Raw genomic sequence first — 10786 nt, forward strand, 5'->3', positions numbered from 1 at the left:
TTTCAAATACCATATTGGGAATAACGTTCCAATACGAGCTTTGGAGGGGACACACATTCAAGCAGTGATCAATCCTAATCATCATTAAGTGTTATATATTATAGGAACAAACCATAGCTTGTTTCCATTTCCCTACTGAGACATCTTTTATTTTGTTTTCACTATAACAACAAAGATCTTTTTTTTTGTCCTTTTTGAGACCTGACGCACCGCGCTGGCGCTCAGCCAGTGAGTGCTGTGTGAGTGCACCGGTCATCCTTATATAGGATCCAAACCCGCGGTGGGAGCACTGCTGCACTCCCAGTGCTGCACTCTCCCTAGTGCAACAAAAATCTTTATATATGTCTCCTTGTACACATGGGTGAAAGTGTAGATAACTACAAGTGGAAATTCTGGGTCAGAGAATATGTGAATATTTAACTTTACAGGGTGTTATCAAAGAGGAAAAAAAAAAAAACAAAGTGATTGTACCTATTTGCACCCCAACTGGCAATGATTGAATGCCTATTTCTGCACATTACTGTGAATTTTTATTGATTTTTGCCAATCTGATTGTGAAATGATAGCTCATTTTTCATTTAATTTGTACTTCTCTGGTTACCTGAAGTTGAGTGTCCTTTCATGTCTGTCTTTGGTGATATTTTAAAAAATAGTGTCAATTCTCAGTCTACCACAAGAACAGTATTACATCCTGAGCAGTGGTACATACCATCTCATGAAACGGTTCTTGTATTCACACTCATGCAACAAGATTTTCATCACTAATTAGGTCTGGGTTGGCTAGTATCAAATCTAGCTTTCTTAAGGGTATAGAATAAAAGAGAAAGCCAGTGCAGGATTTTAAATTTACATCTGATAATTTATAAAATGGATACTTCACGTGGTTTTTTTGTGGCCCCAATTTTGAATTAGTGTTATGATATCCAGGGAGTGAGCAGGTGTATTGTAAGTGATTTTGTCCCTCTGAGTTCCTATTAGTAATATGGGTTTCTAATAATATAACATGGATTGCTCAGGAGTATTGTGCTGTAGTAGAACTGCCATGCCTCGCCTATTTACAGCAACCCCAAATGCTACAGTCAAGTACAAGCCATAGCATGTCAGAGCTGGAAGGTATCTTTACAGTCTGGCTGCCCACAGCTCATAATTGCCAGAGGGGAAAACTAAGGCTAAAAGTGCTCAACTTGTGAGGTGGTCACAAGCAGAGTTCCCAACCCATACACTCCAGCTTTATCATCTGGGTCCTCAGGGTGGCTGGTGGTGCCTGGTCATATGATCATTTCCCACGTGTGGTAGGACATGAACAAGGTTGCTGTTGTGAGGCAATTCTCCATGGGTCTGTCAAGTTTCTGCATGTCTCAAGTGAGCTTTTGTCTTTTGTCTCTGACCCAGTAGCCTTTCATCTTCTGCCAGCATCTACGAAACTGTGGCTGGCTATGTTGTTACTTGAAAGTGGAGTAAAATCTCAGACACTTCACAGTTCTTCACAGTTGCAAGCGGAAGTAGTTTCAGAAGCTGCTAGTAAGTGTTTTGTGGGACAACGGTCCTCTGGTCAAATTGGTTTTAGAAAAGCTGAAGCAAAAATAAAAATAAAAAAAGATTGAGAATAAAAGTAAAGGAAAGTAGTTTCTTTTTCTGTCATGTCTTTTAGTAAACTAAAGAGCATTATGAATTGCTTCTGGGTATGGGGTGGTGGATAGAGAGTGCTAAATTTCAGGAATCATTTTTTTCCTTTTTTTTTTTTGTCTTTTTTACTGACCGGCAACGGGATCGCAACCATTGGTGTTGCGCCCGCACCTCGCTCAGCCAGTGAGCGGGAACCGGTCTCCACATGGGATCCGAACCCTCCGCCGCACTCCCAAGCGGCGCACTCTCCAGTGCGCCACCAGGCCGGCCCTCAGGAATTATTTAAATAGGAAAACTTGCCACTTTCTCCTCTTATGGAATACCTATTAACACTGGAAAGAACAATAAAATAAAATTAGTAGAAAACCCTTTGGAAAGTGAGTATACTATGGTAAGAACAAGGATGTTTCTTTCATCCTTGCAGTTGAAGGGGACATAGTTCTCACATTCATTGTAAACCAGCACGTGGTAGGCTAACAGCTACAGAAGCATCATCTACGTGGCCCTTTGGAAGGTGTGCCCAAACCAAGGGATTTAATGGGATTTTGCCTAAGGGTCAGATTTTTGAGCCAGAAGGGGGCTTAGAAACAACGTCCATCCCTCTCATTTTGCACATGAGGTACTGAGGCTTAGTGGGAGGATGGCACTTACTTAGGGCCACCCAGTTCGTGGGTGGCAATTATGGCAATAAAATCTAGGTGTTCTGGGTCACGCTTTAGTGTTCCTCACACATTGTTATCACGTTTCACTTATTTGTAATTTATTATTTGTTCTCATGTGTCATTTATTTGTAACTCAATTTTAAGGTCTCTGAAGTTAAATATCATTTTGTCACACTTAAAAGCTCCTACTACAGTGTCACTATCTATTGAACATCTACTGTATTCGCTATAGTCACTCTTCACATCCAGCACTGCCAAAGAAAACTTTCTGCCATGGTGAATATGCTCCATATCGGCACTGTCCCAGACGGTAACCAGAGGAACGTACGGCTGTTGAACACTTGATAATGTGCCTACCGTGATTGTGGAGGCAATTTCTTAATTCCACTTAATTTTAAGAAATTAAAATTTACATTTAAATAGCCACGTTTGGCTAGCTACAGCTGTAGCATTGTTGGGACTAACTATAGCTACTGTCGTGGCTAAAGCGGGTGTAACAGAAATTAATGAGAGGAGGAATTATCAGCCAAGTTTGAATTCCAGTTATTCCTTTTTGTTGATCTATGACAAGCATTTGTGCTACTGGCGCAGGCCTGAAGCCTCATCCACGTATTCAGCAAGCATTGAACAAGCACCCGAAAGGGACAGGCCTTGAATGGGGTATATGATACAGTATCCAATTAGCTAAGAGGGGGCGGGGCCTGTGGAATGAGGCAGGAGACATCATTGGGAAGGAAGCAGCCTCAAGCCTCGCGAGGCCTCCCGCGAGGCCTCCCACGTGCAGCCAGGCTAGGCATTCTGGGTTACAGAATGCCGCAGGGAACTCTGGGTCATTGACCGATAGGCTGTGAGGTAACCGCCATAGTGAGGTGGAACCGGAGCCATGGATTCCCGGGTGGGACAAGCGCACAGGAGAAATAAGTCGAGGAGCCGTAGGATGAAGAGGTTGCTGGTGGCCCGCAGGGCACGCGCGAACGTGCTATATCATGATGTGGGATGTAATACGGAGAACCCGGTCTCCGGGTCGCTTTTTGGGGTCATCAGTTTTATGGGGGCTTGTCTGCATGGCCTCCTGTCTGGGATGAGCCACTGTCTGGTGAAGATGTGGGCCTCCAAGCGCTACTGGCTGCTCTTGTTCTTCATGTGGGCCCTGATCCTGCTGTGCGGCAACCTAAGCTCTGGTGAGTGCCGGCCCCAAGCAGGGCCAGGGAGACGCTGGGGAGGGGAGGTGCCAGGGTGTGGTCAAGCCCGCATGCCCCCACGTCAGCCTTCCCGCCCGCCCTCCAGGCCCCTCGCTTCCTTAAGGCCTTCCCGTCCTCACTTCCTTTCATAACCGCCTCCCCTCTCATCTCCCTCGGGAAGTCCTTCTCTCCTGAGCTCCCTTCAAAAAGACTTTCCCTCCCTGACGTTCCCTCACAAAAGCTTTCTCTTCCTTCTATTCACAAAATACTAACCCCCCCTCCTCTCTCCTCTTTTTTTTTTTTTTTAATCAATATAAAATTCACGTAACATAAAATTAAGTATTTTATAGTGAACGGTTCCGGGGATTTAGTACATTTAAATATCATGCAACCATCTTCTCTAACTAATTCAAAAATTTTTAATCACTCCAAATTAAAACCTGTACCATTAACCAGTTACTCACAATTCCCCAGCCCGTAACAGCATTTTATTTCTTTTAATGGCTGAATAGTATTACGTTTGTATGGATATGCTGCGTTTTGTTCATCCGTTTATGAAATTCACTGAATTTGGGCTGTTTCTGCTTTGGGGCTATTTTGAGCAATGCTGCTATAAATATTCATGTGTAAGGTTTCATGTGGACATATTTTCAATTCTCTAGGAATGTAATTGCTGGGTCACATGGGAACTCCATGTTGACCATTTTGAAGGAGTCTTCAATTGTTTTACAAAGTGGCTCAACCATTTTACATCCCTACCAACAATGCTCCAGGGTTACAATATCACCATTTGTTATCTGTCCCCACCCCCGTTTTGATTATAGTCATCCTAGTCGTATGAAGTTGTATCTCATTGTGGTTTCCATTTGTATTTCCCTAATGTCTAATAATGTTGAGCATCTTTTCACATGCATTTTGGCTATTTGTGTATCTTTGGAGAAATATCTTTTTCAAATCCTTTGACCATTTTGAATTGGATTTTCTGTGGTTTTGTTGTTGATTTGTAAGGATTCCCTACATATTCTGGAAATATCCAGTGGGACCCTTACTAGATATATGATTTATAAATATTTCCTTCAATTCTAGGTTGTCTTTTCACTTTCTTGATGATGTCTTTTGATGTACAAAAGTTTGTAATTTTGAGAAAGTCCAATTTATCTATTTTTTTCTTTGGTGGTTTGTGCTTTTGGTGCCATATCTAAGAATCTATTGCCAAATCCAAGGTAATGAAGATAACTTCTGTGTTTTTTCCTAAGAGATTAATGGTTTTAGCTCTTATATTTAGATTATTTATCCCTTTGAGTTAATTATTGTAAATGGTTTGTCTTAGAGGTCCAACTTGATAATTTTACATGTGTCTATCCAGTTGCCCCAACTATTTGTTGAAGAGACGATTCTTTCCACATTGAATGGCACCCTTGTCAAAAATCAGTTGACCATATATTTATGCATTTATTTCTGGACTTTCAGTTCTATTCTGTTGGCCTGTGTGTCTATCCCTATGCCAGTACAGCACTCTTTTGATTACTGCAGCTTCGAAGCAAGTTTAGAAATTGGGATATGTGAGTCCTCCAATTTTCTTATTTTATCCATACTGTTTTAAATATTCAAGTCCCCTTGTGACTGTATATAAATTTGAGGACCGGCTTTTCCATTTCTGCAGAAAAAGGCCATTGGAATTTTTATAGAGTTTGCATTGAATTTGTAGGTCACTTTGGGCAGTATTGCCATCTTAACAATATTGTCTTCCAGTCCATGAACTTGGAATCTATCCATTTATTTATGTCTCTTTAATTTATTTCAACAATGTTTTTTAGTTTTCAGAGTACAAGTCTTTAACCTCCTTGGTTAAATTTATTCTTAGATATATATTTTTTTTCCTTTTTGTCTTTTTTCGTGTCCGGCAACGGATTGCAACCCTCAGTGTCGCGCCCGTACCGGACCGGGACCGGCAACGGGATTGCAACCCCCAGTGCTGCTCCCACACCTCGCTCATTTTTTTTTTTTTTCCTTTTTTTGTCTTTTTTCGTGTCCGGCAACGGATTGCAACCCTCAGTGTCGCGCCCGTACCGGACCGGGACCGGCAACGGGATTGCAACCCCCAGTGCTGCTCCCACACCTCGCTCAGCCAGTGAGCAGGAACCGGTCCATATGTGGGATCTGAACCCTCGGCGGGAGCGCCACCGCGCTCCCAAGCGGCGCACTGTAGCAGTGCGCCACCGGGCCTGCCCTGTTCTTAGATATTTTATTCTCTTGGATGCAACTGCAAATAGAACAGTTTTTTTTTTTTCCTTCTGGATTTTTCATTCCTGGTGTATAAAAGCATAACTGATTTTTATGATCTTTTAACTGATCTTGTACCCTGCAAATTTGCTAATTTTGTTTATTAGCTCTAGTAGGTTTTTTGGTGGACTTTTTGTGGTATCCTAGACATACAGTCATCTTATTTGTAAATAGAGGTGGTTTTACTTCTTTCTTCCCAATTTGGATACCTTTTATTCTTTTCCTTTAAAAAATTGTGTTTTAGGGCTGGCCCCTTGGCTCACTCAGGAGAGTGTGGCACTGATAGCAGCGAAGCTGCAGGTTTGGATCCTATATAGGGATGGCCGGTGAGCTCACTGGCTGAGCGTGGTGCAGACCATACCATGCCGAGTGTCGCAATCCCCTTAGCAGTTAAAAAAAAAATTGTTTTTTTGTTTAATTAATTTTTTTATTATTATTTCTTAAAAATAATTTATTTTATTTATTGAATCAAAATTGATTATGCATATTTTTGGGGTTGAACATTGAGATATGTTGATTAAATCAGTATTACTAGCATATTTTGTTACAGATCATAATTATTCTTTATGCCCCTTGTCCAATCTCTCCCCTTCCCTTATTCTCTCCCCCTCCACCCTCTAATTGCCTAGATATCTTCTCTCCTTCTGAAAGAATAATGGTTACTCTGTTAACTTGTTACCTAGATGATCGGTACAATGCTGAGAGATGTGATCAGGTCTCCCAATATTATCATAGAGCAGATGCTTCTTCTGTCACTCTGAAATGGGTTTTGAGGAAAGAGACATCCTCGGAAAGAGACATCCTCTTTTTCTTTGTCTCTGCTGGTGACTCTTATGTGAATGCACTCCAGTGGTTGGCGGACCATCTGCATGGTGGTTGTGGCATCTACCCGCTTTTGCAGCAGCCATGGTTATTGTGGTGACTGTGGTGGGCCACCCATGTGGGGGTGCTGTTTTTGGCATGCTCCTTGGCACTGGCGGTATACCTGGTTGTGGGGTGTGTTTGGTCCCCTTCTCCTTGCCTTGGGTTCCCTGGCAGGCACCAAGGTGCTGGGATGTTGCGCCTGGTTGGGGGAGAGAGGTCGAGTCCCCTTATCCATGCCCCAGGTCCCCGGGTGGGCTCTGAGATGCTGGCATGTTGTGCCTGGCTGTGGGAGGGTGGTCCGGTCCCTGACTCCATACCCTGGGTCCCTGGGCAGGGCCCAAGGTGCTGGTGTTGTGTGCCTGGTTGTGGGAGAGAGGTCCAGTCCCATTTTTCATGCCTCAGGTCTCCGGGTGGGCCCTAAAGTGCTGGCTCAGTGTGCCTGGCTGTGGGAGAGAGGTCCAGTCCCCTTCTCCATGCCTCAGGACTCCGGCCAGGCCCTGAGGCACTTGTGCAGTGTACGTGGTTGTGGGAGAGTGGTCTAGTCCCCTTCTCCATGCCTCAGGTCTCTGGGCAGGCGCTGAAGCACTGGCGCGGTGTGCCTGATTTAGGGAGAGAGGACCATTCCCCTTCTCCTTGCCCCAGTTCCATTGGTGGGCTCTGAGTTGTTGGCATATTATGCCTGGTTATGGGAGAGAGGTCCTGTCCCCAACTTCATACCCTGGGTCCCTGGGTGGGCCCCAAGGCTCTGGCTCAGTGTGCCTGGTGGTGGGAGGGTGGTCTGATCCCCTTCTCCATGCCCTGGGTCCATGGGCGGGGCCCAAGGTGCTGGTGTGGTGTGCCTGGTTGTGAGAGGCTGGTCTGGTCCCCTTCTCCATGACCCGGGAAGGTGGGTGGGCCCTGATGTGCTGGCTTGGTTTGCCTCGTTGTGGGAGAGAGGTCCAGTCCCCTTCTCCATGCCTCAGGTCCCTGGGTGGGCCCTGAAGCACTGGCGCATTGTGCCTGGTTGTGGGAGAGAGGACCATTCCCCTTCTCCTTGCCCAGGTTCCCTGGGTGGGCTCCAAGTAGCTGGCATGTTGTGCCTGGTTGTGGGAGAGAGGTCCAGTCCCCAACTCCATACCCCGGGTCCTTGGGTGGGTCCCAACGTGCTGGCTCAGTGTGCCTGGTTGTGGGAGAGAGGACTGTTCCCCTTCTCCTTGCCTCAGGTCTCCAGGCAGTCCCCAAGGTGCTGCCTTGTACTTGGTTGTGGGAGGGGCGTCCAGTCCTCTTCTCCATGCTTCAGGTCCCCAGGCTGGCCACGATGCACTGGTACAGTTTGCCTGGAATTGGGATTGGGGTCCAGTCCCCAGATCCAAGCCTGCAGTTCCCAGGCAGGCCCCGAGGTGCTGGTGGTGTGCCTGGCGCAGAACTGGTTTTTTGTCCTTTGCTTCTAACACGGGGGAACTTCCTGTGGGAACCAGTACTTAAGCTGTGTAGTTGAGCTAAACTGCTACTTTGCTGCTGTTTCCCTAGGGAAGACTTTTTGTGCAGCTCAAGGTTTAATGGTTGACCTTATAGGTACTTCCGGCTCTCCAGAGACACAGTGGATCTGTGTTCTGTAGAATTTCTGATCTGGGCCTGAGTTTTTTCATCAAACTGCACCCCATGCAATTCTGTATTCCTGACCAGTCTCCTCTGAGTGGTCCTGTGTTGATTGGGGGGCAGATCAGATGTCCTTGCTGTATGCCAGTGTTCCCCTGGTGGGCCCGTCTCCCCCACTGCTCGTGCTCCAAACACTTCCCACGTGACAGGCCCTGCAGTGGTCCCTTGCAGTGACTCACAGGCCTTTGAGTGGCTCCCTTTTTTCAGTTGTTCTGGCAACTCACTCCTGTGTGGGTCCACGGGAACCCTATTAGGGGTCTTGCTGTCTTGGGGGCCGCCGAGGCCCTCTTCTCCCCTGCTGCCTCCAAGCAACTCCATCTGGAGGGCACAGCTGCAGCTTCTGCTGGCTCCTGCTCCATGTGCTCAGCAGCTCGAGCCTTAAAGCAGCCACGGCCCGAAACGTTCAAAGAAGCTTTTTCTTTCTCTCATCATAGTTTCTCCGGCCTTCATGAGCTCCATGGGTCTTTCCTCCCCTGCCCCTGAGCTCTAGCGGCCCTGGCTTGGCTGATGTTACATTTTATAGTTGTAAATTGGTTGATTTGTGGGAGAGAGTGATGCTGTGGACTGTCTATTCCGCCCTCTTGATTGGATCTCTAATTAATTTTTTTAATTGACACATTTTAATTATACACATTTGTATGGGTACAATTTGATGTTTCAATACATATACATCATATAATGATCAGATTAGGGTATTTAATGTATTCATCACATAATGTATTTATCATTTATGCATGGTGAGAACATTCAAAAGTCTCTTTTCTATCTATTTTGTAATAAACGAGTACAATACCTTACTATTAACCATTGTCACCCTACTGTGCAATAGAACACCAGAACATATTCCTCTGATCTAATTGTAACTTTGTACCCACTTATTCCTTTTATTACTAAGTTGCTCTGGCTAGAACTACCAGTACAATGTTGCATAGCACTGGTGAAAGTGGGCACTCGTCTTAGGGAGAGCTTTAAGTCTTTCACCATTAATAATGATGTTAACTGTTAGTTTTTCATAAATGCTCTTTATCGTGGTGAGGAAGATTCCTTCTTTTCATAGTTTGTTGAGTAATTTTATTATGATAGAGTGTTGGATTTTGTCAAATGCTTTTTCTGCATCAGTTGAGTTGGGTGTTTTTTTTTCTTCATTCTATTAATGTGGCATAGTATACTGATTGATTTTCTTACGTTAAACCATCTTTATATTCTTGTGATAAATCCCACTTGGTCATTGGGTTATAATCCTTTTAATGTGCTGTTGTATTAGGTTTGCTAGTATTTTGCTGAGGAATTTTGCATCTGTATTCGTAAGTGATATTGGCCTGTAGTTTTCTTGTCATGTCTTTGTCTGGCTTTTGTATCAGGTTAACAGTGGCCACATAGAATGAGTTAGGTTTTCCTTGCCCTTCTGTTTTTTGGAAGTGTTTGAGAATGACTGATGTTAATTCTTCTTTAAATATTTGGTAAATTTCACCAGTGAAGCCTTCTGCTCCTGGACTTTTCTTTCTTGGGAAGTTTTTGATTATGGTTTCTATCTCTTTACTTGTTATAGGTCTTCTCCAAAAGGCCTTCCCTCTCCGACCTCCCATTACAAAGCACAAAATTCCCTCACCTCCTCTCACAGATGTCTTTTTTCCCTTCACAAACGGCTTCTCTCCCTCATTTCTCCTAAGGTCTCTCTTCTTTTCATTACCTACATCACATAACACTAACTTCTCTTACCTTACCATTCAAAGCACTAATGACTATTATCTCCTCTCTTAAAGCTATTCCACCTCTAACCTCACTTACTTCACCCCTCAAATTCCTTCCTCCATCACTTCCGTTCCCAATGACATTTCCTTCCTCACCTCCCGTCACAAAGTTCTAACCTTCCTCATGTTCACTCACAAATGCCTTCCTTTTTTTCTCTAAAAAGCTTCCCACCTCACCTTTGCTCACAAAGTCCTCCCTTTTCTCACCTCGTTCATGAAGGCCATTTATCTCTCAACTCGCCACTCAAATTCCTTCTCTCCCACATCTCCCTTCACAAAGAGCTTTGTCTCTCATCTCCCCTCATGTTGACCTCCCTTCCCTCATTAATACATTCCCTACCTTACCTTCTCTCACTTAGGCCCTTTCTCTCTCACCTCTCCTCAGAGGAGGCTTTTCATCTCTCGACCAAGGTCCTCCCACAGTCAAAGAGGGAGACAAAGATTGAGCGAGGGCATTGGAAGTAAAAGGAACAGAAACTTCTACACACAATGTCTCAAATGCATGGGTTTATAACTTTTTGTGAAGGATGAAATTTAAAGTTAAAGTATATGTTGTGCTTTCTCTTATCAACTATTTGAAGTAAGTTAAAAAATGTGATTTCTGCTCTTTGAAAAATATTATATGATACTTTTAATGACCATTTACAAGACCTATTGCCACAAATTATTTGTTTGTTTTCCCTACTGTTCATCTGGAATACCAAAGTATTTCTGAATTACTTTTACTGTATTTGTAAAAGTTAGTGCAACACTAAGAGCCTTCTTTTTTTTTTTTTTTTTT

The 10786-nt window shown here is 44.1% G+C and overlaps 1 protein-coding gene across 1 annotated transcript in view; it reads left to right on the forward strand.

The window, feature by feature from the left end:
- Window positions 1–3299: 3299 nt before the first annotated feature.
- FMR1NB (fragile X mental retardation 1 neighbor) overlaps window positions 3300–10786 on the forward strand; it is a 33050-nt gene continuing 25563 nt past the window's right edge. Inside the window, exon 1 of the mRNA XM_008572251.1 lies at window positions 3300–3469. Coding sequence (XP_008570473.1) covers window positions 3337–3469 — 133 coding nt within the window. The 5' untranslated portion in view covers window positions 3300–3336. The remainder of the gene's footprint in view (window positions 3470–10786) is intronic.

Source organism: Galeopterus variegatus, unplaced genomic scaffold (assembly GCF_000696425.1).
Source record: "Galeopterus variegatus unplaced genomic scaffold, G_variegatus-3.0.2 Scaffold767, whole genome shotgun sequence".
NCBI classification, from domain to species: domain Eukaryota; kingdom Metazoa; phylum Chordata; class Mammalia; order Dermoptera; family Cynocephalidae; genus Galeopterus; species Galeopterus variegatus.